A 25,363-nucleotide genomic window follows, 5' to 3' on the forward strand; every position below is an offset into this window, starting at 1 on the left:
CTTACGACGCCCTCGGCCGGGGGTAATGGCTGCACAGTGGTGCTTAATGTCCAGGGCACACGCTGTATGAAGAACTGGGTCCACAAAGATGTCTGCTTTGCTTTCCTTCAGCATGTTTAACACTTCCTAAGAAGGAAGAATCATCGTAGAGCAAGCTTTTATAGAGGAAACACATCAGATTTGTTATCCGCAAATACTGTACATATGAAGAGTAAAGTCAAGGAGGGAAGGGTGTGGGTTAACAACAGAACTTACTCTGAGACAGGGACAATGTGGTGATGACACAAAGAATGCAGATTCTTAGCAACTGATTCCATACACTCAGAGGCCTAGTATGATCAAAGCTATGTGCTAAACGAAGCGGGGGCTACAAGATCAGATGTGGGTTTCTGGCAGTCTGGTGGGCTGTATATGTTGCATACTAAATGTTAGTATTTATATCGGTTGGTATAATACGGCTATTTTCTTAAGAAAAATGAAAATGTGAAATCTAAAAACCAGAGTTTTGGGGCACCTGGGTGGCTCAGTTGGTTAAGTGTCCAACTTTGGCTCAGGTCATGATCTCACAGCTTGTGAGTTTAAGCCCTGCCTTGGGCTCTGTACTCACAGCTCAGAGCCTGGAGCCTGCTTCAGATTCTGTGTGTGTGTGTCTCTCTCTCTGCCCCTTCCCTGCTCGCGATCTGTCTCTATCTCTCTCTCAAAAATACATAAACACTAAAAAAATATATAAAAAAAATAAAAAAATAAAAACTAGAGTTTTAAAACTCCCAGGCAAACAAAGAAAAATGTTTGCATAATGTTTCACGTTACCTCCGTTATCCTCAAAAGATAAAAAAGATTCACAGAGCATAATTTTTACTGCAAGAAAAACTGTTAGTGAGTCTAAAGATGTCCTAAACAAGAGGAACATAACCACGATGGAAGTGACATCAGCTCTGCAGACTTTCCATTTAGACTTGAAAGAACAGGAGGTAACAACAGGCCAAAAGTGCTTTCTTAAATAAAAATTAGTTTGCTCTCAAGAGAAAGACTACAGGCTCTGTAAAGCAACAATAATGAAAACAAGAAAACAAAAAACAAAACTCAAATATTACTCTTCAAAGTTAAATGGGATCATCTGATGACAAACTAGTCCAAGGAAAACTTCTGGATTTAGCTTTTAGCCATCTCCCATTATTCCTCAGGCCGTGTGGAATCAGAAACATTTCAGGAGATGAAAATATCTGTGTACAATATTCAGTGACTCAAAAATGACATCACTCAAACACTTTTCAAAAAAAGACAAAGCTTTTTTAAAAAGATCAAATATATTATTTCATTTGCAATTTTCCAAGATAATGTATGCTTAATAGTCATGTTTTGATAACTTCGTTTTTATAAGCTATTTCTGAAATGATTTTTATGAATGCAGTATCTTTACTGATACTATTGGACTTGACATTTTGCTTTCAGTTCTGCACTCACAGGGCCTTAAACCACGGCCTGGTCATGGGGATCAGACATGTTCATAAATAATCAGTACATGTGGAAGAATATTTCAGTTATAGGTGATTAATTGTCAAGAATCTAGTGAAAGTTTCGTAAGAGGGAAGAAACATATAATCCCGGGAAGGAAGGTTTAGATGTTCTCGCTAAGATATGCAGACTACAGCATCAGAAGGGAAGAAAAAGTTTTGTGAAAAGCAGGCAGGGAAACAAGGCCATTGGTGGTATTACCTTTTTACATGCGTCCGTTTTGATTTTGAGCAGGTTAACTTTGAGGCACTCTTCTACTTGACCTGTCTGCTCTTGGGCAGCTGCTTCCTCAGCACACAGATTGGAGATCTGTTCCAGAGACACACAAAACACATCTCTGCTGTCACCAGAAACCCTGTCTCTGAAACCTGCAGGTTTGGTGACCCTCCCATATGGTCTGGATGTCTCCTCAGTCTCCTAGTGGACTTCACGCCCCGCCCCCTGTCCTGGATGAGATGCTGGGCTCCATTCACGGTCACAAAGACTGGCACACAGAGTCAAAAACCAGTCAGTATACTGACGTTTATGCTGTCAACCCTGACATTTGAGTCAGAGTGTCCCAGGACTGGTCACAAAGAAGGCTACTCCTTGATTCCACAGGAGGAAGGTTACATAGCCAAGTGAAATACTAAAAGCAAATGGCTGACATTTATAAAGGTTCAGAGTCAACCTCAACTCACAACTTGGCAACACACACACACACACACAGGTTCTAAAACACAGTCCACATCAAAGATTAAAAACTTAAGTCTTCCTTGGGAGCTGTGAGTGAGCATCTTTAAAAAATCTTCAGCTATGAACCCCTAAAACTGACATATGTCGAACACAGTTCTCCACATGGGCTTTTCTAGCTAGGAAGTCAAAGTCCAAAGACAGGCATTTCTTTAGCGCTATTATAGGAACACTTTCTTTCTCCCCTCCCCCCCCACTTTTTTAACATTTATTTATTTATTTTTGAGAGAGAGAGAGAGAGAGAGAGCGAGCGAGCACGTGCGCGCAAGTGGGGGAGGAGCAGAGACAGAGGGAGACACAGAATCTGAAGCAGGCTCCAGGCTGTAAACTGTCAGTACAGAGCCCAATGTGGGGCTCAAACCCATGAACTGTGAGATCATGAGCTGAGCTGAAGTCGGACACTTAACCAACTAAGCCACCCAGGCACCCCAGGAGCACTTTCTCTTTCTGGCAAGTCTTGGGGAATTCTAGGCTGAGCATCAGAATAAGGAGAAGGAAGAACTATACGGAGACAGATATAGTAAAAAAAAACACTCTAATACAACAGAGAAATATAGAACCAACACTCTATAGTGATAGGATGAATGTCAAGTCTAATTCAGTGTCACAGGGAACCAGAAATTCAAACAATGAAAAGTCCAGAAGATGGGCCCTGGATTCAGGGCTAAAGGGAAAGACGGTACAGAACTTTTCTTCAATAAACACTTCTCTGACCAGCTCTGTTCACAACCAGCTTCAGACCCAAATCCTACCTCATCTGAGCAGTGGAGCTGGAGCTGAGGATCTAGTCGGTAATCCAGAGCAGACTCCTGGATAATAATCCGGATCTGGTCTTCACAGTCCGAAGAGAGCCGCTACATGTGACAAAAGGAGAGTTCATCAGCCTATTAGACAGCTTGAGCTTTTTATTTGGTCCCTGGTTTGGGAAGGTACGAAAAAGGTCTTGGGAAAGTAGGAGTAAGCTAGGGGCTTCCAAAGAAAAACCTGCCAGGAGTAGAGGGGCCTCTATAAACACACCTCTGCAGAGAGCCCAGGACTGTTTACCTGGTCAGCATATCTGAGCTTGAGGCACGAGATGACTTGGCCTTCCAGTTCCGAATCATCCTTGGCCTTAGTCAGGATACCATGGCAGAATTTAGGAATGTCAGCTTTACAGGCTTTCCTTAGCACAGGGTTTAAGCGGTAATCTAGAGTGGAAAGTTGTCAGTATGTGATAAAATATTCCACCTGGATTCAAAAATATTCAAGATCTACCTTTCAAAAGGGTACATATTACATCAATGACCGCAAATAAACTACTGATTTGTTTATTTGCTAAACATTTACTGAGCATTCATTACACTGTTTTTATTTTTTAAATTAAAAAAATTTTTTTCTGGGTGCATGTTTTTATTTTTTATTTTGGGGGGGAGAGGCAGAGGGGGGGAATATTTTAAGCAGGCTCCACGTGGGCTCAGCATGGAGCACAACACGGGGCTCAATCCTAAGACCCTGGGATCATGACCTGAGCTGAAATCAAGAGGTGGATGCTCAACCTACTGAGCCACCCAAGAGTCCTGACTACACTGCTTTTAATCAGCAATATAATTAAATGAAAGGGTAGATGTGGACACAGAGACCCCAGGAATTCTACCTTGCAGCACGTCTGTGGGGTCTGCTGGTACCAGTATTCTTTAGTAGTTCTCAAAAAAAAAAAAATCACTCAGCCATCACCAACCTTCCCCATAACAGATGCTTTGGAAAACACTGAGAAAGCACTGAGAATACTGGACTCATCTTGCCCACTATGTTATAAGGTCTTGCAACTCAGAGCTGAAATTTCTCTGTTCTAAAAAACATTACCCATATAGTCTCCTGCCACATGCATGAAGTTTTGTTAAATCTCTAGACTTTTCAAAGAACTCCAGCCTTGACTTCCTCTGTCTCCTCTTTCCTATGACTTTCATTCTGCCAAATATTCTTTGAAGGAAGAATATGTTATTTTCCTTACTAGATCCAGACTCTTCCCTTGAAATCCACAGGCAACAAAATATCTGTAGTTTAATTAGGTAGATACATGTCGACTCAGCTCCATTTAAACCACATTCAATGGAACCAGGAAAGCCAAGCCATGATGTTACCTGTGTTCTGAGTGATCTGGCGCTTGGTTATCATCTGTTTGCATTTGGGATCCATCAATTCACTGTTCTTATTTTGCTTCAAGCACTGCAACATGGTTTTGGAATCTGCCTCTGGACAGAACCTCTGCAAGAAACAAAGATTTACAAACGTAGTTATCCAAATATGGCAATGAACATCATCTGCATCACCCTTCCACCTACTAGTGAGCTAATGACAAAATCAGCTTGAAGATATCACTTGGTACAAGAGAAACAGCTAAGCCTGAATAAACACCCAGACTCCACTTCTCCTTTTATCGAGTCTCTACTATATCTCTCACATTTCTCCCTACTACCCTCACTGTTTCCTATTTTGCACAGGATTGATTCTGTACCTGCATGGCTATGTTACATTACATGGCATCTCATGATCTTAAACACTCTTTAAGTAAAAACATAACATTGTACCAGGTGGCCAGGTAGCCCTCAAGCCATATCCACCCAATCCCAATGGGAAATTTAAAAATTACCCACTGAACAATGTGAACAGGAATGTGGGTTAAGGACCTGTCTAGTTCATCTTTTAACTATGGGGGCTATAATGCTACCAAACGGTGTGGGGCTAGTCCCTGTACACTCGTTAGTGTCCTTGAAGTCAGAGATCCATTTTGGACTGACAATAAATTCTACCTCTATCTGCTAATCAACAGTGTATCTGCTAATTACAGCCTACGGATACCTTAATATAAGTTGATGACTGATTTTTACAAAAGTCATCAAAATCTTAGAAAATTCCCTCAGATCAGAGCCTGGCATTTCAGCTTTTACACAGGACTCAAATCTACCAGGGTCAACTAAAGACATTTCTAACTTTCACAATTCTATTTGGTATCTGAAAGAGTGAAAAGCAGCGTTTTATTTTATTTATTTATTTATTTATTTATTTATTATTTTTTAATTTAATTTTTAAAAATTTACATCCAATTTAGTTAGCATATAGTGGAACGATGATTCAGGGGTGGATTCCTTAGTGCCCCTTACCCATTTAGCCCATCCCCCTTCCCACAACCCATCCAGCAACCCTCAATTTGTTCTCCATATTTATGAGAGTCTTCTGTTTTGTCCCCCTCCTTGTTTTTATATTATTTTTGTTTCCCTTCCCTTATGTTCATCTGTTTTGTCTGTTAAAGTCCTCATATGAGTGAAATCATATGGTATTTGTCTTTCTCTGACTGACTAATTTCACTTAGCATAATACCCTCCAGTTCCATCCACGTAGTTGCAAATGGCAAGATGTCATTCTTTTTGATTGCCGAGTAATACTCCACTGTATATGTATACACCACATCTTCTTTATCCATTCATCCATGGATGGACATTTGGACTCTTTCCATACTTTGGCTATTGTCGATAGTGCTGCTATAAACATGGGGGTGCATGTGTCCCTTCGAAACAGCACACCTGTATCCCTTGGATAAATACCTAGTTTTGCAATTGCTGGGTCGTAGGGTAGTTCTATTTTTAGTTTTTTGAGGAACCTCCATACTGTTTTCCAGAGTGGACCAGCATTTTATTTTACAAGTAGTATTTTATTTTTTAAGTAACATTTTATTTTAATAAAGCATTTGCTTTTATTTTATCTTAAGTGTATTAGAACCTTAAATTTAAATCTCTTTATACATGTGGATACAACAAGGAACTGGCATTTAGGTTCTCAAGTTAGCCTGTTACAGAGAACGTTCACTGGAGAAGTATACGAAACAAAAGAACATATAAAATAGAAAAGCCTTTTGACTGTGGTAGGTGGATGATCAAGACATTTGGTGGTGACTTTCTCAACATACCTACCACTAACTGCCCTCAAAATCAATCATATATTTACTGGGTATCTATTTACTTGTGCTTTAGGTCAAAGTGAGGTCAGTTAGCTTAGCTCGATGGTTGTCAAACTTGAGCGTGCATCAGAATCAACTGGAAGGCTTGTTAAAGCTATTAGCTCTGCTCCCAGAGTTTCTGATTCAGTAGGCAGAGGGTGGGGCCCAAGCATTTGTAAGTTTCCAGGGAGTGATGATGCAGTTGAGCTAGGGACCACACCACGAGAACCCCTGTCTCCTCTGTATAAAACAGGTTGAGTGGAAAGATTATAAAATTTGCTCCAAAGTTTAAAGAAGCTTATGTTGTTATTTTTATTTACCCTGTACTTAGCCCCTGGTTTGGGATCCCTTACCTTTATCATCTGCTTGCAGACTCTCATAAGTGTATAATCTAGTTCTGGGTCCATCATCTCTGTCTCCTGTAGCTTAAAAACTTTCTGGTGGCAACGAGTACTTAGCTGCTTCTTGTTTTCTTTCAGGCATTCAATAATCTAGGGCATAAGAATTATGGTCAAGTTAAGGGATGTATCAGGGATTGATAACCTATATGTTCTCACTACAGCATTCAGTTCTTAGTGCATCCCCTCTCTTTCATTCCATTCCTAATTCCAAGGTAAGAGGAGTCAGAATTTCCTCACCAAGGAGAATTATGCTTGCAGATTTACAGCTTTAGGTCTAACAGTGAACCAGACTGTATAAAAATAATGGATGAGTTGAGCAGGCTGCACTGGAGGCGAAAGGGAAGGAATCCCCCTCAAGATTCTTGGTTTTTTCTGTCCTCTAGCTCTTCTTTGTCAAGACTCCTTTTGGAGCACACATTAGGCACTCTGCTTTTCTAGGGAGCAATATCCCTGACTAGTCAGTAAGCACAAGCTAGGAGGTTCAGTTCCACTCACCATTTAACCCATGAGAATAGAGCATTAGATGCCAGGTAAGAATGAGGCCCAGTCGCTACCCTGATAAATACACAGTCTCACAGGGCAAACTTTTATAAACAACTACAATAAACAAATAAAAAAATAATAAATAAATAAAACAATGTGTGGCTCAGTTGGTTAAGCATCTGACTCTGGATTTCAGCTCAGGTCATGACCTCATGGTTCGTGGGATGGAGCCCTGTGTCAGGCTGTGTGCTGACACTGCAAAGCCTGCTTGGGATTCTCTTCCTCTCTTTCTTCCCCTCCACCCTCCCCTCTGTTTCTCTCAAAAAATAAACAAATATCTAAGAAAAAAAAAAAAGACGAGGGGTGCCTGGTTCAATTCATTGGACATCTGGCTTCGGCTCTGGTCATGGTCTCACAGTGCGTGAGTTCAAGCCCTGTGTTGGGCTCTGTGCTGACAGCTCAGAGACTGGAGCCTGCTTTGGATTCTGTATCTCCCTCTCTCTCTGACCCTCCCGTCACTTGCACTCTGTCTCTCGCTCTCTCAAAAACAAACTTAAAAAAAAACAGATGAGGGGCGTCTGGGTGGCTCAGTTGGTTAAGTGTCCGACTTCAGCTCAGGTCACGATCTCGCGCTCTGTGAGTTCGAGCCCCACGTCGGGCTCTGTGCTGACAGCTCAGAGCCTGGAGCCTGTTTCGAATTCTGTGTCTCTCTCTCTCTGCCCCTCCCCCGTTCATGCTCTGTCTCTCTCTCTCTCAAAAATAAATACACGTTAAAGAAAAAAACCTTAAAAAAAAAAAAAAGATGAGCGGGTTAACATAAAAGCATAAAGTGCCATATGATGGATTTTAAGATAGTGAATTGAGTATAAATCTCCCCTTCCTTACACCAACCTTTTAGATATTATTAAAAAAAAAAAAAATGAGGGGCGCCTGGGTGGCTCAGTTTGTTAAGCCTTGACTTTGGCTCAGGTCACAATCTCATGGTTTATGAGTCTGAGCCCCACGTCAGGCTCTGCTCTGATAGCTCAGAGCCTGAAGCCTGCTTCGGATTCTGGGTCTCCCTCTCTCTCTCCCCATCCCCTGCTCACACTCTCTCTCTCTCTCTCTCTCTCTCTCTCTCTCTCTCTCTCTCAAAAATAAATAAACATTAAAAAAATTTTTTTTTTAAATGAAATAAATGATAAAGAAGGGAAGCAGATGGGAATCTGCAGGAACTAGAGCTGTAGCATAAAGTCATGAGACTTCTACGAAATCCTCAAGGGACAACCAAGAATCACCAAATAACTGAGAGGAAAAAGTAAGAGAACAATTAAAACAATATATTTAATGTCCTCAGAACAATACAGAAAGAAATGGTAAACCAGAATCAAGAACAGATGGTTATGAGAGGAACCAGTAACAGATTCTGGAAACAAAAAATAAAACTCCCAACTGGGAGTCTCTCTAAAAACAGAATGGACACAGCTGAAGAATACATCTTTAGGCTGGGAGATAGACCTGAGGAATTACCTCAATGCAGTACAAATAACAAAGAAATGGCAAGTATGAAAGAAAAAGTGAAGAGACATGGAGGACAGATTCAGATGTTCCAACTGTCTGAGTTCTAGAAGGAAGTAAAAGCAAGGCAGTATTTGGAAGAAAACAGTAATTGAGAATTTCCCCAAATTGAGAAAAACATGAATTCTGAGACTGAAAGAGCCAACTAAGATAAAGAAATTAAAAAAAAACAAAAAAAACAAAAAAAAAAACCATCCCTGATTACATGCCAGCGGAATTATGGATCATTAAAGATAAAGAGAAAATTCAGAGTAGATGATCTGCACAGACACGAGAGTGAGATAGACATCAGCAATAGCAGATACAAGACGATAATGAAGCCACTATCTCAAAGGCTAAAGCACCAGTGTGGTGCTTTCAGGGCAATTCCCTGAACTAGAAAACGTAGCTGAGTCACTAGAAGAACATTACAAGAAAAAAAAAAATCACTTCTTTGTACTTCATTCCTGACTAATACTAATTCAGGACAGGGCCCAGTTCTGTGCGTTAAAGAAACAAGATTTCCCAGGTGATTCCTATGTGACTTCCAGTTAAGAACTTTTGTGCAACAGGCACAGAGTAAGGGAATAATCAATTCTGGAGGTACACGGTGTTAGAAAAGCTACAGAGAGGAGGAGACATTTGAAGGATTGTGAAGAGCTTCTTAGGCAGACAAGGTGGAGAAGGACAAGCTAACCTGAAAGAGGGAAGAGAATGAACAGGAGAACATGAGGAATGCAGGTAAGGAACTTCCTTTGGGAAAGTCTGGTAAAGCTTAGGAGGGGAAGACTAGGCTGGACAGAATGTGACGAGGCTCATTCCACCAGCAAAGAATTCACGGCTAAAATGTTAACTTCACATTTTCTTTTCTTTTTTTTTTTTTTTAAGTTTATTTATTTATTATGAAAGAAAGGGCAGGGAGAGATTGGCGGGGGGGGGGTGGGGTACAGACACGGAGAGAGAGAATCCCAAGCAGGCTCTGTGCTGTCAGTGTGGAGCCTGATGTGGGACTTGAACGCATGAACCGTGAGATCATGACCTTAGCGAAAACCAAGAGTCAGACACTTAACCGAGTGAGCCACTCAAGCGCCCCCCCCCCTTTTTTTTTTTACTTAAAGTGTATTTTGAGGGGCGCCTGGGTGGCTCAGTCAGTTGAACGTCCAACTTTGACTCAGGTCATGATCTCACACTCATGTGTTCGAGCCCCACATCAGGCTCTGTGTTGACAGTGCAGAGCCTGGAGCCTGCTTCAGATTCTGTGTCTCCCTCTCTCACTGCCCCTCCCCCCTCACACTCTGTCTCTCAATCTCTCTCTAAATAAATAAACATAACAATAAAAAATTTTTTCAAGTGTATTTTGAGAGAGTGAGAGAGAAAGAGCACAAGCGCACAAGTTGGGGAGGGAGAAAGAGAGAGAGAGAGAGAGAGAGAGAGAGAGAGAGAGAGAGAGAGAGAGAATCCCAAGCAGGCTCCTCACAGCCAGCAGAGAGCACAATGTGGGGCTCAAACTCACGAACCATGAGATCATGACGTAAGCTGCAATAAAAAGTCAGACACTTAACCGACTGAGCCACTTAGGTGTCCCAAAATGTTACCTTCACAGTTTCACAATTAAAAAATATAAACAGTTACCTGAGCATTGCCATACTGCACAGTGGAACAGTAGTTCTTGATGTCACTCTTGCAAGCTTCATACAGATCTGGTTCCAGACGGATGTCCTCTGTCTGTATGGGAGGGGGCCAGCATGGAAAAGTGAGGTTACTTGAAACTGGAGATGTCAAATGTTCTACATATTCACGTACTGACCAGATCTTGTCTAGTGACCACAACCTTTACACAGCAAAATAGGAGCAGTGGGGCCACCGCAGTAAAAGGAGAGCTGGCATTTAGTTTCAATTCTGCACTAACTAGCTAGATGGCCTTGGACTTTTTTTGCAAAACAAAATGCTGCCACCTACCCAGCCCCTTCGCAGGACTGCTGTGAAATGAAGTAAGATAATATGATGTGGAAACCACTTCAGGAAATTAAAGCATTATATAAATGTAGGGTTCTACTTTTATTATTGTTTTATTGACAGAGTGAGGTCCAACGCTAGGGACCCAAAGTCTCAATTACACTAGGATATCGAGGAGAGCTCCACTTAACACATAATTACCACCGAATCACTCCCACCCTACGTGAAAATCTGGTAATGTAACTTTTGCAATATTACTGGTGTTTGGTGTTCATTTCTAGCTTTTAGTTTTTATTTAGACTGAAGTGAAATAAGTAGAATTCACAATACAGAATATACTAAGCATTTTTAGCTGTTTAGCTTAACCCCCAAAGCAACATAAGTTTCCCCTTAGAGCGCACACTGCATTCGACTTGCCAGTAACTGTTGTACCTCGTGATCTGTAAGCTCTTCAGGGCATGGCATTCCCCTGGAGACTGTTGTGGGTCAGGGAGTGGGCACAGATCTCCAGCTGACACGAGCAAATTGAGGGAAGGATCTGGCTACAGGCTGTGGGGGAGGGAGGAGGTCTCTCCTGTTCTACTTCCCTGCTGGAGACGACGTGGAGCAGGAGGCCAGAGCCGCTGCAGGTAACCATGGTGAGGGGAAGCAGCCTTACCATGAAGCTGGTGCCATGAACAGCAAAGCAAACAGGGAGAGACCCTTGATCCTTGAGGGCATTACTGATGCACGGACTGTATCATGGGCTTACAGCTTGTCCTATAGTGAGCTTCCAGTTACATGTGGTAAAAATACTTTATCGGTTAGGAAAAGTGAAGCAAGAAGCTGTCACATGGTAAGATCTGAGCACAAGGCTCCAAATCTTAACAATCATAATAATGGCTAAAACCTTTCAATTTGCCCTCACCCTTCACCCAACTTTCCAGACCCGCCACTGTGTTTCTGGGACCAGAGGCTGTGCTATGAGGCATTACCATCTCTAGCTCCTCCACCCGCAGCTGCTTGCGGCACTTCAGGGACACCCTGTGTTCCTTGGCTTCCTGTAGAGTGTCATTGCGCACAGTGGTGCTCAGACAGATCACCACGTCCACCCTGCCAAGGAAAGGAGAAGGCTGAGACTGGCTGGAGCCACATGAGGGCAGAGAGCCAGGGGCTGAGCTGGGGCAGGGGCCACATCAACACTCCAGAATGCATGACCCTCTTTACCACGTTTTTGAATGCTTTTTCTAGAAGTCTCATTGTGTTAAAAGCGCTAAAAGCAGTAACCTGACTCTCTATGTCACAAGTGACTGAAGGCGCACTACAATCCTGACAGGTAGGGAGGCCACAGAGGGGACGTAAGGACAGTTCAATGCTTGTTTTGCTAAAAACGTGAGACCAGAGAGGAATGCTGCTCTTAACTCTAGACTGTGTCTTTCTTTGATGAGCTGTGAAATTCATTCTTGAGAGGTACAGAACCTTGAGCAAAATGGGAACTTGATTTATATGAGGGAGAGAGATGTGTTCTAGAAACATGCCTTTGCAAAGAGTAAGATGGAAGAATTCAGGCAGCCATGCTGTAAAAGCCCATCACTGTCTTCACTGAGACCTAATTCTTTTTTTTTTTTTTTTTTAATGTTTATTTTTGAGAGAGAGCCAGTATGAGCAGGGGAGGAGCAGAGAAAGAGAGTGAGAATCCCAAGTAGGCACCGCACTGTCCACGCAGAGCCCGATGCGGGGCTTGATCTCATTAACTGTGAGATCATAACCTGAGCCAAAGTCAAAAGTGGGATGCCTAACCGACTGAGCCACCCAGGCGCCCTGAGACTGAATTCATAAATGAATAAAGTTTTTGTTTCCAAACTAGACCTCTAATTCAGTAAAAGCCCCTGCTGCTCTCCCAAAGAGTTAACATAACAGAATGATGTTGGGAGGCAGTTAACCTCTTAATCATACTATGACTGGCTTCTCTAAGTAACAATCTAAATCTGCCTCTTCAGTCAGACAGCCTGAACCTGGGAACATTAAAATCGCCCCTTTAGCCTCCAGGCTCTCTGTGTCAGAACCACCACCGTCCCCTGTGGCTGCAGGCAGCCACAAAGATCATGTGGCCACACAGCCCAAGTACATGGCCGTACTACCAAGGGAGTGTGCAGGCCTCCAAGGCTAACCCTACCAGTACACAGGACATTTGTCCAGAGTTTAGGGAAGCAGAATTAATCAATTAAACGTTACATACTTCTTTTTTATGTTGGGGCAAAGTTTCAACACATCCTCCTTGCAGGCCATTTTAAACTTGTAAGAAAACCGAAAATCCTTCATCTGCACCTGAAAAAGATGATGAGAAAGAAAATCAGCAGCTCTGTGGCAAGTTCCGATTGGCAGTGCTGGCTGATTGCACAGAGACTGCAGAAGCCTGCCTTCCATGCCCTGTGAAACTTGCTCTCTATCTCAGACTTCGTGACCTGCCAACCTCCCCATTATTCCCTCTGCTAAGGGCACCCTGGCGTTCCTGCCATTCCAATCATGCTGCTCCCTCTGCCACAAAGCCCTTCTCCCAGATCCTCCCTGGTCCGCGCATCACCTCCTCAGCATTTCTACTCAAACATCTCCTTCTCCAGTCCCCTTTCTCCTTCATCCTCTAGCCCTTATGCAGCTCTAGCCCACCTGAGACTCTGTACTTATTTGTAAACGTGTTTTGTGTCTTTCTCTTACTAGAACACAGAACAGACAAGGGCAGGGTTTGTTGCCCACTGTCTCCAGTACCCACACTCCAGAGGCCCTCAATATCATTTGGTAAAGGCAGCCACATAGCCCATAGGCCCTGGGAAGAGATCAATTTTATACAGATGACAGATTCCATCCTCCCGGGAAGGAAGTGCTTGCTTTACCAGAAACACTTTCTTTAGACATGTGTAACTGTGAAAAGTACAGTTTTAACCTTATGTGGATGCCAGACCTGGGTAGTATGATTTACAAGAAAAAAAAAGGCTTAAGAGTTCAGTACACTGATGGACATTTGGGCTGATGCACTGAACAATGACAAAACAGCAGATCCCAGTCATACTTTCTGTGCAGCAAAGGTTAACGTATCTTATGAAAAGCAAACAGTGTGACTCATCTCTATTCCCTAAGGGTACAGACTCCATCTTTATTTAGCACTGCGTTCCTAGAGCCTACCATCGTGCCTGGCCATAGTGGAAAAGACCGTATTTTTTGAGAACCAGAGAGGACATATATTTGGAAAAAAAAGATTTCTCACAGAAGAGGTGCCCTGATGCTCTGGAAGAGAAAGAATTCAGAGCCATCCAAGCAGCCAAGACAGTCAGGATTTGCCTGGTGTTACTCACCAGCTGGAAGTGGGTAACTCCAATGGCGCACTTCTCATTCATATCCTTCTGGTGTTTGTTCTGAATCAGACACTCCATCAGGTCCCCAGAGTCTATCTGGTTATCTGCCACATCCTGGGGAAGGCAGTGCACATTTACATTTCATTTCTAACAATTAGTGAACAAATCGTGCACCCTAGTTCATAGAAAAATGGAAAACGAGAATGATTCTAGAGCCTTCACCAACAAGATGCCTCATAAATTATACCAAAATAAGCCTGCGAAATTACAAGGGATGTTTATCAGTGTTTATCAGTATTGGCACAGCAAGCTGCCCTGCATGAAGCTCCGACAAGAACATGTACTGTGCAGGGTTTTTACTCCTTCCCCTACATGACGCCAGCAGCTGGCTTTCAGCATCACACCCAACATTGCCTCCTGGTTCCGGCATGGTTTCACCCCTGTAATTTAGCTAGTTCAAAATAACAGAATTAATTTAATTTACAAGAAGAGAGTCGGGAGGTGCAGCTACTATTAATGCTAACAAACCCCAAGCTGATGTATTGGCGGCAACACAGCTATGCTCAGGAGGGCCTCCCCCTGCCCCCTGTAAAGGGCATCTCCACAACTGCCACTAACCACATACCAGGTCATCTACCAATAATAATCAAATAAGGTTTCTGAGGATGGTGGCACCCGTCTCTTGATTTTGTTTACATTTTTCACTTTAATTCATCAATCTGATGATCACTCAGGAGTAATGTATGCCGAAGACAAGGAAGTTAGTGCAACACACAAAGTCCCAGTGAATTTGGTTTTGTTTTGAATCCATTTCTCCAGACATTACTTACGTGGCAGAAGTTCTGAATTATGGGCTCACAGGCTCTCATCAGTAAGGCTTCGATCTGAATATCCTGTGGGAGATTAAACATATTAATAATTCTGCTTTAGAAAGAGCCAGTAGTTTAGGAAGCGGGGCAAGTTTGTGTTTCTGACTCAGTAGCAACTGATGGGCATTTGCCATCACCATAATCTAAGGTGTCCATCTGGAAGCTAGTCTGGTCTTTAGGTTAGACAGCCACGGCACAGAGAGAATTGCTCCTTCATTATATTCTGAAAGGCAAGGTTTTCTAGAGGCAGATACCCCTTGGGCCTGAGCAAAAGATAAGGCAGAATTAAGAACAGTACAGAAAATAAAACGTTTAACAGTAATCCTAGTGTTCAGCCTTTGGAGTTTTTCCAAATGGCTAAGCAGTTCAAAATGAAAATGCGGGTAACTGACATCTGTCTTTAGTTTATAAGCTCCTAAAACAGACGACAAACCACTGCCTCTGGGGAACATACACAAATGCCTTTAAGCAGACAGCAACCTCTGTGCAGCACTAGCTGCTGAAATAATATCTTCCTTTAAAGAGTGACACACCCCAGAATGTCCTCAAAAGCCCATAAGGACAATGAAAATTGGAGAAGGGAGATGACAGAAGATGAAAGAAAGCAATAAACTTTTGAAAAATAGAAAGCAAAACAAAAACAAAAACAAAAAAAAAGACTAGCTGAGCAATGTAATTGTACGTATTGATACTTTTGACAATTCAAACAGTTCTAAAAGGCTTATGATAAAAAAAATAGCAATTTCCCGTTTCCCTGATTTCTGCTCCCACAAGACCATTTTAACATTTTTATCTGCTCCTTCCCCAGTAATGCTGTATTTCTAAATAGTATTTCTTGCTTGAGACTTTCTAATTTCTTTTTTAATATTTTAGTGAGTTACAGGATGAAACACGGATAAACACGTGTATTCAATCTTCCACATTTAAGTGGAAATCCCAGCCTTTTATTTTCTTAATGATGACACAAACATTACCAGATGACCCAACCGAAAGAGCTAAGGTAAGAGAACAGGAACGGGAATGTTCGGACTGGTCTTGCACGTGATTGAGAGATCTGAAGCACAGCTGCTAGCTTTTCTTAAAGGCCAGGGAAAAGATTGGTCTAATCACTGTGATAATTCTAATTTATGAAGAAAACCAAAGGACTAAATGTATGGGCTATTTCTCTGGAGAAATGAGGAGAGGGGTTTAGGAAACAAAACAAAACACTTCTTGGTAAAGCCAGCGGAGAGAAGTGACACTCTCGGGGCTGAAAAACAGCAAGCCTGAGAACAGAGGACAGGTTGCTGACAGGGCTGCCGCCATCTACAAGCTGCAGACTGCTTACCTCAGATTCTAACTCAGTGAGGTTGCCGACTATATCTCTGCACTCTACAGCCAGGTCGTCAAGGTGGTCCTGGAGGCACTCTAGCTCCTGCAAGTAAGAAAGCAATCCCTTGGCATGTGTCAATTATATAAATGAACAAGGGAAGCAGAGAGAACAGGGTCTACTACTTCCTTTTCAGTGGTCCTCCTTATCTTTCCTTTTAAAAACTATTTCACTGAACAGAACACTAAAGCTTTATTTGAGTCCCCAAACTGGGATTGTTGAAAAATAAGTACTTGATGTAAAAGGGTAGTTAAGAGGGTCACAAGGGGCTACAATAGCCATGCAAATCCTACAGAAGGCCCAATCAGTAAGTCCAACAAGAATCAATGTCGAGACGTCCTCAGAGTCTAAAAATTTTATCAGGCCTTTATTCCACTCTATCAACAACCTGTCATTCAATTTTAACCTATGTTTTGAACACCTTTGCTCCCATTTTAAATCTGAGCACCAATAACAATCAACAAACAACAGATTTACAGGGAAAGACATGGAATATTTTAAGACTTCTCATGAGCAAAGTAGGCTGGGACCCAGGATCCAAAACACAGCATAGAACTTATAGCTCCTGCAAGTCAAATGTGGGATTCTAACCTTGGCCCACATAGAAAGATCCTGAGGAAAACTGCAAAGCAAGTGAGCACATTAGGGTTTGGACATCTAAACACTATCTCGTCTAGGCTTTGGAAACTGACCTGGAGAGACCTCGTAGTATCATTCCATGACTATTCCCTTTAGAAACATAGAGGTTTTAAGTAGAACAGAAGCTCATTTTCCCAAAGCATATCAACAGCTATTTCTCAGCAAAGGGCTCTATTAAAGGATCAAGTTTAACTTACTATTTTGCAAGAGTCTCTGTTTTGGAATTAGAATAGGAAGTGATGAGCAGGGGGGTGTAGGAATTATACAATGCCCAGAAAGTGGGGGTGGGGTGGGGAATCCCTAAAGGAAAATGCATAAAACCTCGGGAGTAAGATAAATGGCCAGGGGAAAAATCCCAGTCATAGAATCCTTTCCTGAGCCAAGCTTCACAGCAATGGACTGCCACACAGCACAGCTTTCTCACTGTTACTTCAAAGGGGGTATGGAAAGAAACTGTTTTCTGGGATTCCATGTGACCATATCTTTTGTTTCATTAGACAGAGGCAGCAGAAAGCTGAACTGCAAGCGTTTTCTAACAATAAATTTGACAGAACTGCAGCAGGCCCAGGAGGTAGCCTGCTGAAAATGGCATTCCCAGGGTGAGCAGATCTGAACAGTGAGCCATGTTGCTTCTTAAACATACCCAATTCCTGCACGGGTAAGTTTTTAATAGTTTAATCCCAGAGGATGTTCTGGAGTAGTAAAAATGGAACCTAGAAACCTGAGTTCACACTTTGTTCTAGTATTACTGGAGCTTTAAACAAGGACTTACTCCTCACCACAGAGGACACACTACCTTCTAACTTAATTTGCTAGAAAGCAGTAATGTAGCTTTTCTATTTTTTTTTCTTTTTTCTTTTTTTTTTTTTAATTTTTTTTCAACGTTTATTTATTTTTGGGACAGAGAGAGACAGAGCATGAACGGGGGAGGGGCAGAGAGAGAGGGAGACACAGAATGGGAAACAGGCTCCAGGCTCTGAGCCATCAACCCAGAGCCTGACGCGGGGCTCGAACTCCCAGACCGCGAGATCGTGACCTGGCTGAAGTCGGACGCTTAACCGACTGCGCCACCCAGGCGCCCCAGCTTTTCTATTTTTTTAAAGCAGGCACAAAATCGTTAGGAACCGTTCACAGCATGCATGCAATTCTGGGGGCTGCTTCTTCTCTATGCTTCCCGGTATGGAGAGGTTATGACACAACGGACCAGATGTCTGGTTAGGATTACACCTGAGTATTAGGAAAGGAAGTCAGTACACTTCCTTCACTTCTTGAGTCTCAATTCTGTCAATTACCAAATGGAAAAGATAATTCCCATTCCTACATATCTCAAAGGACTACTGGATGGCATGCATGCTATTCATGTATGCCAGTATTTACAATTGTTTATATTTATACACTGCCTTCTCTCGAAAGGACTTAACGTACCTTATAAAAGTGAGAAGAGAAAAAAAAGGCAATATAAAATAAAGTTAGAATGAGTTAAAAAATAGGAAGAAAAAGAAAATATGGTAAAGAAGGGGGGATGGAGCTAGCAGCAAACCTGGTACACAAAAGCCTACCACAAAATCTCATATACTTGCTAGAGGCAGGTCATACCTTTGGCTCCAGGCTTTTTTTTTTTTTTTTTTTTTTTCAACATTTTTTATTTATTTTTGGGACAGAGAGAGACAGAGCATGAACGGGGGAGGGGCAGAGAGAGAGGGAGACACAGAATCGGAAACAGGCTCCAGGCTCTGAGCCATCAGCCCAGAGCCTGACGCGGGGCTCGAACTCACAGACCGCGAGATCGTGACCTGGCTGAAGTCGGACGCTCAACCGACTGCGCCACCCAGGCGCCCCTGGCTCCAGGCTTTTTAAGAGGCAACACGAAGGGGGAAAATAATCGCTTACAAAATACAGTAACCATAATATAAAAACAAACCAACGGCTTAGGAAAAGTAGTATTATTCCTTCCACAGAGACGAAAGAGAAAAATTTCCTTAGGATTTCTTATGAAGAGGACACTGAATAATGTAACAAAAATAAAGATTGTATTTTATGGTCTGTACTCTATATAAAATGTTAATTGTGATGATGATGATGATTATTACTACTATAAGATAAATAGGTGGCTATGTGAGCTACCTGTCCAGTCTCTGTTTTTTCACTGCACCATTTTCCCAGATCGATAAGGCATTTATCCTGAAGGCCAGGATCCAGCTTAACATCCATGGCACGCTGGTGTAGGATCCTTTGGACTTCTGCTCGGCACTCTCGTGAAAGCTGTATGAGAAAGAACAAGCAAAATACTTTAAAAGTACCAGAAGCAAGGGTGCCTGGTTGGCTGAGCATCCGACTTCAGCTTGGGTCATGACCTCATGATCTCATGGTTCATGAGTCTAAGCCCCACATCGGGCTTGGTGCTGTCAGCGAAGAGCCTGCTTAGGACCCTCTGTCCCCCTCGCTCTCAGCTTCTCCCCTGCTCACACTCGCTCTCTCTCGCTCAAAAATAAAATAAACATTAAAATAAAAAAGCACCATAACCAAAACACAAAAGCACTAGATAAAGGATATCTGTTGTCAGGAAACTAACAGAGAACGTTATAGTAATTTATATAAACTTTATACCTCAAATCTCTTCCAGAATAAGGATTAAATTTTCTAGGAGACTTCTAAAAGCCTGTATCTCTAGGAATGAGATTATACATTCAATATTTTCTAATACACTATTGAGACAACATCCTTTTCTCAAAATACTCTGATAAAAAGTGAACCGGATTTGTTCAGGTTAGGTTAGAGTTTTTTGTTTAGCGGAACTAATCTGCTATTACTCTATGAATGTAAAGTAGAATGCGGGCTCCAGTTCAGGAAAAGGCACACACTTGGGTCAGGAACATTAAGTTCAAATTTACCTAAACTCACAATAAGTCTAAAAACCATTCTAATGGAACTTTAAAGTTAAATAAAATTAGGGTGGCAATATTTGTCTATTTGTCATTTAGATTTTGGTAATTTAGGGGCACCTGGGTGGCTCAGTCAGTTGAATGTCCGACTTTGGCTCAGGTCATGATCTCACAGTTTGTGAGTTTGAGCCCCACATCAGGCTCTGTGCTGACCACTTGGTCAGAGCCTGGAACCTGCTTCAGATTCTGTGTCTCCTTCTCTCTCTGCCCCTCCCCCGCTCACGCTTTGTCTCACTGTTTCTCAAAAATAAATCAATGTAAAAAAAAAAAAAAAAAAAGATTTTGGTAATTTAAAGAAAAAACTGGAAATGTCCCCTGACTTACTTTGTTGAAAACGTAAAATCAGACGGAAAGAAGCTGGTGAAGCAACTCTATGATTAGTCGCTGAATAATGGAAGTTTCTAGTAGTGCAGCAACCCCTCCCTGCCAGATATACTAATAAACAAAGTTTCCTACAATGACAGAAGTCAGCACAATACAACAAACTAACTAAAAAAACAAATGGTTGATTAGAAGAAATGAAGTCAGTATTGAATGCATACCCTCCTGCCCTGTTCCTCTGTGCGGTAGGCATGTCTATATAAGCAGGAGAACACAGCTCCGGGAGGCATAAGTTCACTGGTTTCATTCCAACCATGGGTGTGGCAAAGACGAGATGCATCTCCCTGGCACTTGCGGTATAAGACAGGGTCCAGCCTATAAAGTTAAAAGATATTCCTGAATTTTGTTCTTCAGGAACACACAGTGGTCAATCTGTAGAAGTCTGTTGACCTTGGCACAGAAGATTTAAGTTCTACCTCAAAGAGGCCAAGACAGCTATGTAAGATGCGCAACATTACAACAGCAGACTCAGCACTAACACGCCCAGGCTGAAATGAGAAAATAAGGGCTGTAGCTTATCACCAGGCAATTCACAATTTTCCACTCAATACTTTTTTTCTAAGTGTGAAATTCAATCCTATCTGATACACTAGATTCAATAGGATCAGGAAATGGCAAGATAAACAAAATCCCTCACTCGGTTTCCTTTCCAGTAAAACTGTTACTCTTCTTCCTCCCATGCAAGCTAAGGCAGTTCCATTTTTAGTTTACCTGAATATGCTTATCAACTTAAAAAACTTGACATTTAACTCTGACTCTGGAGACAATGGATTAAGGCAATGAGCCCGCAGCTTCTCCAAATCAGACCAATACATGCTTAATTCTGTCCACATCATAATGTCAACTTTAGGGGAGAGCTAGTGAATGGAAGGAGAAAAGCTAATACTTAATGAGCAGCTTTTAGGCCTGTGAAGCATTTTTTTGATCATGGGTAAAGGAGTTACAGAAGAGGAAAAACAGAGTTTTGATTAAGGCAGTACACTCAGTAAACTACGTAAACAGAGTTTAGACTCTGAGTCTAAACTCAGGCTTAGACGGCCTGAGAAAGTACAGAGAAATTCCCATGTACTTTTCTGTAGTCCTTTCCAGAGCTAATCTGAGGACACAGAAATAAAAATACATTGAACCTTCTGAGTAATCACTTCCCAGTAAAGTTTGTGGGTGACATATTCAATCACTAGAAAAAGTTAAAGACCAAACTCCAGGGGTTGAGATAACTGAGTCAGGAAGGAGCTGAGCCTGGGTGCGGCAGGAAAAGCCAGCTTCCCAAGCTGTCGGGTCCTGGCCGCTCTGGAAGTGGAAGGGAGACTGAGACATAAAAAGAGGAGGGCACTGAAGCCAGTAAGTTACAGTGATTCTGACTGCAACACAGATCCTTCTTCTATTTTGTCCCCTACCCCTCCTTTCTTGACTAACAGGATGAGAAGAGAATTAGAGAATCAAGTTGTCACTTATTGATAAGAGCCTCTTAAGATAGAAAATTCAGTAACTTTGAATAGTTAAAGGAATAAAAGTAAATTCCCATATCCAGCACAAATCAATAAAAATTAAAATGCACTAGTATCTTCTTAGAAACGTATCTGAAGATGCTTCTGCTGCCCCACAGGTGCCCAAGTCCTTTCAGGATAGATGTTTGTGGTATCAGAAACATTTGACTCTGACTTCCAAAATAGTAGCGAATGGGGGCACACGGGGACAGACCTGCAGGGGCTGCCTCAGCTATGAGATACTATTCTGAAAGCAGGAAAGGTTTCTCAAGGGATTGGAGTGTGTCAGCTATCCCAGAACTTACAAACATATTCCTACCGGTTATTTCAAATAATACAAAAGATACTGACTACACAGGAGAACATGCTGAGGCTTACACTTGATTCTGGCTTCAAAATACTCACTTCCAATCTCGGGAGATGAAATACTGCAGCTCTAACAGACGGTGTTCACAATCCTCCACCATTTTCTCCGTGTACAAGTGCTCCATCAGGCACGAGAGGATCCTGGGAATAAAACAGGGATGAGGGGTGCCTGGGTGGCGCAGTCGGTTAAGCGTCCGACTTCAGCCAGGTCACGATCTCACAGTCCATGAGTTCGAGCCCCGCGTCAGGCTCTGGGCTGATGGCTCAGAGCCTGGAGCCTGTTTCCGATTCTGTGTCTCCTTCTCTCTCTGCCCCTCCCCCGTTCATGCTCTGTCTCTCTCTGTCCCAAAAATAAATAAACGTTGAAAAAAAAAATTTAAAAAAAAAACAAAAAAAAACCAGGGATGAAATTGTAGCAACAGGTTTGGAATTCTCACATCAATATTTCCTTGGTCTGTAGAAAAAGTCATTGAGCTATTTTTGAGGGCAATCAGGGATTTACTTTTCTGAGAATAACTCAAATTAAATCAGTCTGACAATGATTATGGCTTCTAACTTCAGGACCACTTAGCACTTAGGACTCAGCTTACTTAAGATCTGTGTGCAGCTGCTTTATTTTTAACTGTTAGTTGTGAAAATTCTCCAACACACACAAAAGTAAAGAATCGCACATTAGCCACCTTCCCTTCCCATAACTTTATCAACGTATGGTTAAGTTTGTTTTAATTCTACACCCCCTTGCTGGTATTTTGAAGCAAATCCCAGATACCTTATCATTTTATTCATAAATACTTGAGCATGTTTCTCTATGAGAACATAATACTATAACCCACGAAAAGAAATTAATTTTTAAAATCCTTAATGTCATGTAACATCCTGTTAGTTTTCGAATTTTTTCCCAATTTTCTTATGCCTTTTTATATGTTCATTCAAACCAGGACCCAGAAAAGGTCCACACGCTGCATTTAATTGATAGTCTCTTCAAATGATTTTTAGCTATAGCAGTTCTCTCCTTCCCTCCCTCTCCCTTGACCCCTCGTGCTCAATGCAGTTATTTTTATATTGGTAAATATTCTTAATTAGTCTTCACTGTGTTTGTCTATCTCCTCCAACTGCATAAAAAACTTTAAAGAAGAATACCCTTTTTTAATCCCCTGCTATAGCATGAACAGCAGGAGTGTATGCATAACAGAATGATGACAAATATGGACTGCATTCATTTTATTGTTGATTACTGCCAGCTGCAGGCTATGAGGATTTGTGCAGAATGGGAAACCTGTTCTTTACTTGCAACCTGGTTTTAAAACTAGTTTGTGCATCACATGGAGAAAACTACTGCATGACATTCAAATACTTTAGTATAGCATTTTATAGCTTTCCTAAATCTTGGACGCAACTTCAGAGTTCATTTTGTTCATGATTATATCCTCCAACCACAACAGTTTTTATTTCAATTAGAACTAATTAATTTCTAATAATTATCAAGTAGCCAATGTAAACAATGAGTCAATATACAAAGAGGATGAACTACAGAGACAAAGTAATATGTCCCTTTATCCTGAGTGTTTCTCTCTCGTTTTCATTTGACCATTAAATGGATTATTCAGCGACTTAATGCACAGGCCCATACATGCTCGGTCACAGTCAGTGAACTTCAGCACAATGCTGGGTCTCGGTGTCTCTACATCATGGATGAGGCAGAGCCAAGGGCTCCATTTCAGTACTAGTTCTATCAAAAGTTGGTATATGTTTCTGTTTAGAAGGAATGTTTCTGGCGCTACACTGCCAAATACAATACAATGTAAATAAATACTACAAATAAGATAACCTACATTGGGTCTCCCGATCTTATGTGTTTGCAGGCCGTCTGTATAACAGATTCACAAGCTTCATTGAGAGCTCTATCAATGCGGTAATCTGCGCCAGGGTCCGTCTCCTGAATCAGTGTTTGCAGCTGGATTAAGAGAAAATTAAGAAAGAGGAACATCTCTTACATATGAGGGAAGAGCAATGTCATCTTTTCAAATATTTACTTGGTCTGGTCTATCACAATGTACTGTTAACAAGTTTAACAATTAACAATTGTCACTGGCCAAGCATAAGAGCTTCTGTCAAATACATTCCAACTGGCTTCTCTACCTTGAGCCTCAGTTTTTCTGTTTAAGCTACTGTGGGGATTGCTTGTCTACCTGTCTGGACCATCTCTGGACATTTCCAAAACAAAAGCTCTTTACGATATAAAGCCTGCCTTTTCCCTCATATCTGCCTATTTGTTAATCAGATTGCTAAATCTGACCCTCACGGCCAAGCCAGAATTGAGTGGACAAGGGTAAAGAGAAGACATTTCCACTCAGAGACCTAATTTGGTCGTAAGAATCTAGAATTTGGATTATGCAGCCAATACATTGGCATTAAAACAAGCATGCTCCACACTATTAAAAACAAATGTGAGATTTCATTTAACTTGTAAGAAATATCAATTAAAAAAACAAGAATGCAATACTTATAATTTCCATTTTTCCTCAATTATCTTTTATACAACGAAGAGGTAAAGCAGAACTTGCTCATTATACATATCCAAAAAATACTTGTCGGGGCGCATGGGTGGCTCAGTCGGTTAAGCGTCCGACTTTGCCTCAGGTAATGATCTTGAGGTCTGTGAGTTTGAGCCCGGGGATGGGCTCTGTGCTGACAGCTCAGAGCCCGGGGCCTGCTTCAGATTCTGTGTCACCCTCTCTCTCTGCCCCTCCCCTGCTCATGCTCTGTCTCTCGGTCAAAAATAAATAAACGTTAAAAAAAAAATACTTGTCATGATACAGCTGAAAATGAGAGTATTTTCTTTTTTTTTCAACGTTTATTTATTTTTGGGACAGAGAGAGACAGAGCATGAACAGGGGAGGGGCAGAGAGAGAGGGAGACACAGAATCGGAAACAGGCTCCAGGCTCTGAGCCATCAGCCCAGAGCCCGACGCGGGGCTCGAACTCACGGACCACGAGATCGTGACCTGGCTGAAGTCGGACGCCCAACCGACTGCGCCACCCAGGCGCCCCGAGAGTATTTTCTTTAACATCTATTTTTGCCTGGTCCATTCTCTGTCATGGAATAAAGTGAGAGCATGAGAAGATGGGCCTCTAATTCTTTTTTCCGGTCTTTGAGGAGAAAGCAGTTGGGGCAGAGGAAAAAACTCCAAATTAGGGATCAGAGGACCTGAATTCTATTAACAGTTCTGGCTCTGCCAGAAATTAGCTTTGAGAACATGGTCATGATTAACCTCTAGCTGCAGTTTCTTGAACTGAGGAAGAATTACAAGAAAGAGTCATATACAAGAGAAGGATGTATAAACTGCAAAAGCATTTTACATATGTAAAAGATCATTATTAGTAC

The 25,363-nt window shown here is 41.8% G+C and overlaps 1 protein-coding gene across 2 annotated transcripts in view; it reads right to left on the minus strand.

Moving 5' to 3' along the window:
- The window catches only part of GLG1 (golgi glycoprotein 1), a 150,549-nt gene that overhangs the window by 7,801 nt on the left and 117,385 nt on the right, over positions 1-25,363 (minus strand). Inside the window, exons 9-24 of one of the 2 annotated variants that reach the window (XM_043599672.1) lie at positions 23,811-23,932; positions 22,018-22,119; positions 20,287-20,440; positions 18,927-19,064; positions 16,122-16,208; positions 14,756-14,818; positions 13,926-14,039; positions 12,815-12,903; positions 11,571-11,688; positions 10,273-10,365; positions 6,574-6,711; positions 4,368-4,491; positions 3,292-3,434; positions 3,000-3,101; positions 1,717-1,824; positions 6-126 (exon numbers count right to left, since the gene is read on the minus strand). In XM_043599672.1, coding sequence (XP_043455607.1) covers positions 6-126; positions 1,717-1,824; positions 3,000-3,101; positions 3,292-3,434; positions 4,368-4,491; positions 6,574-6,711; positions 10,273-10,365; positions 11,571-11,688; positions 12,815-12,903; positions 13,926-14,039; positions 14,756-14,818; positions 16,122-16,208; positions 18,927-19,064; positions 20,287-20,440; positions 22,018-22,119; positions 23,811-23,932 — 1,816 coding nt within the window. The remainder of the gene's footprint in view (positions 1-5; positions 127-1,716; positions 1,825-2,999; positions 3,102-3,291; positions 3,435-4,367; positions 4,492-6,573; positions 6,712-10,272; positions 10,366-11,570; positions 11,689-12,814; positions 12,904-13,925; positions 14,040-14,755; positions 14,819-16,121; positions 16,209-18,926; positions 19,065-20,286; positions 20,441-22,017; positions 22,120-23,810; positions 23,933-25,363) is intronic. The other variant, XM_043599673.1, reaches the window with a different exon arrangement.

The sequence above is a fragment of the Prionailurus bengalensis genome, chromosome E2 (assembly GCF_016509475.1).
Source record: "Prionailurus bengalensis isolate Pbe53 chromosome E2, Fcat_Pben_1.1_paternal_pri, whole genome shotgun sequence".
In the NCBI taxonomy this organism is placed as follows: domain Eukaryota; kingdom Metazoa; phylum Chordata; class Mammalia; order Carnivora; family Felidae; genus Prionailurus; species Prionailurus bengalensis.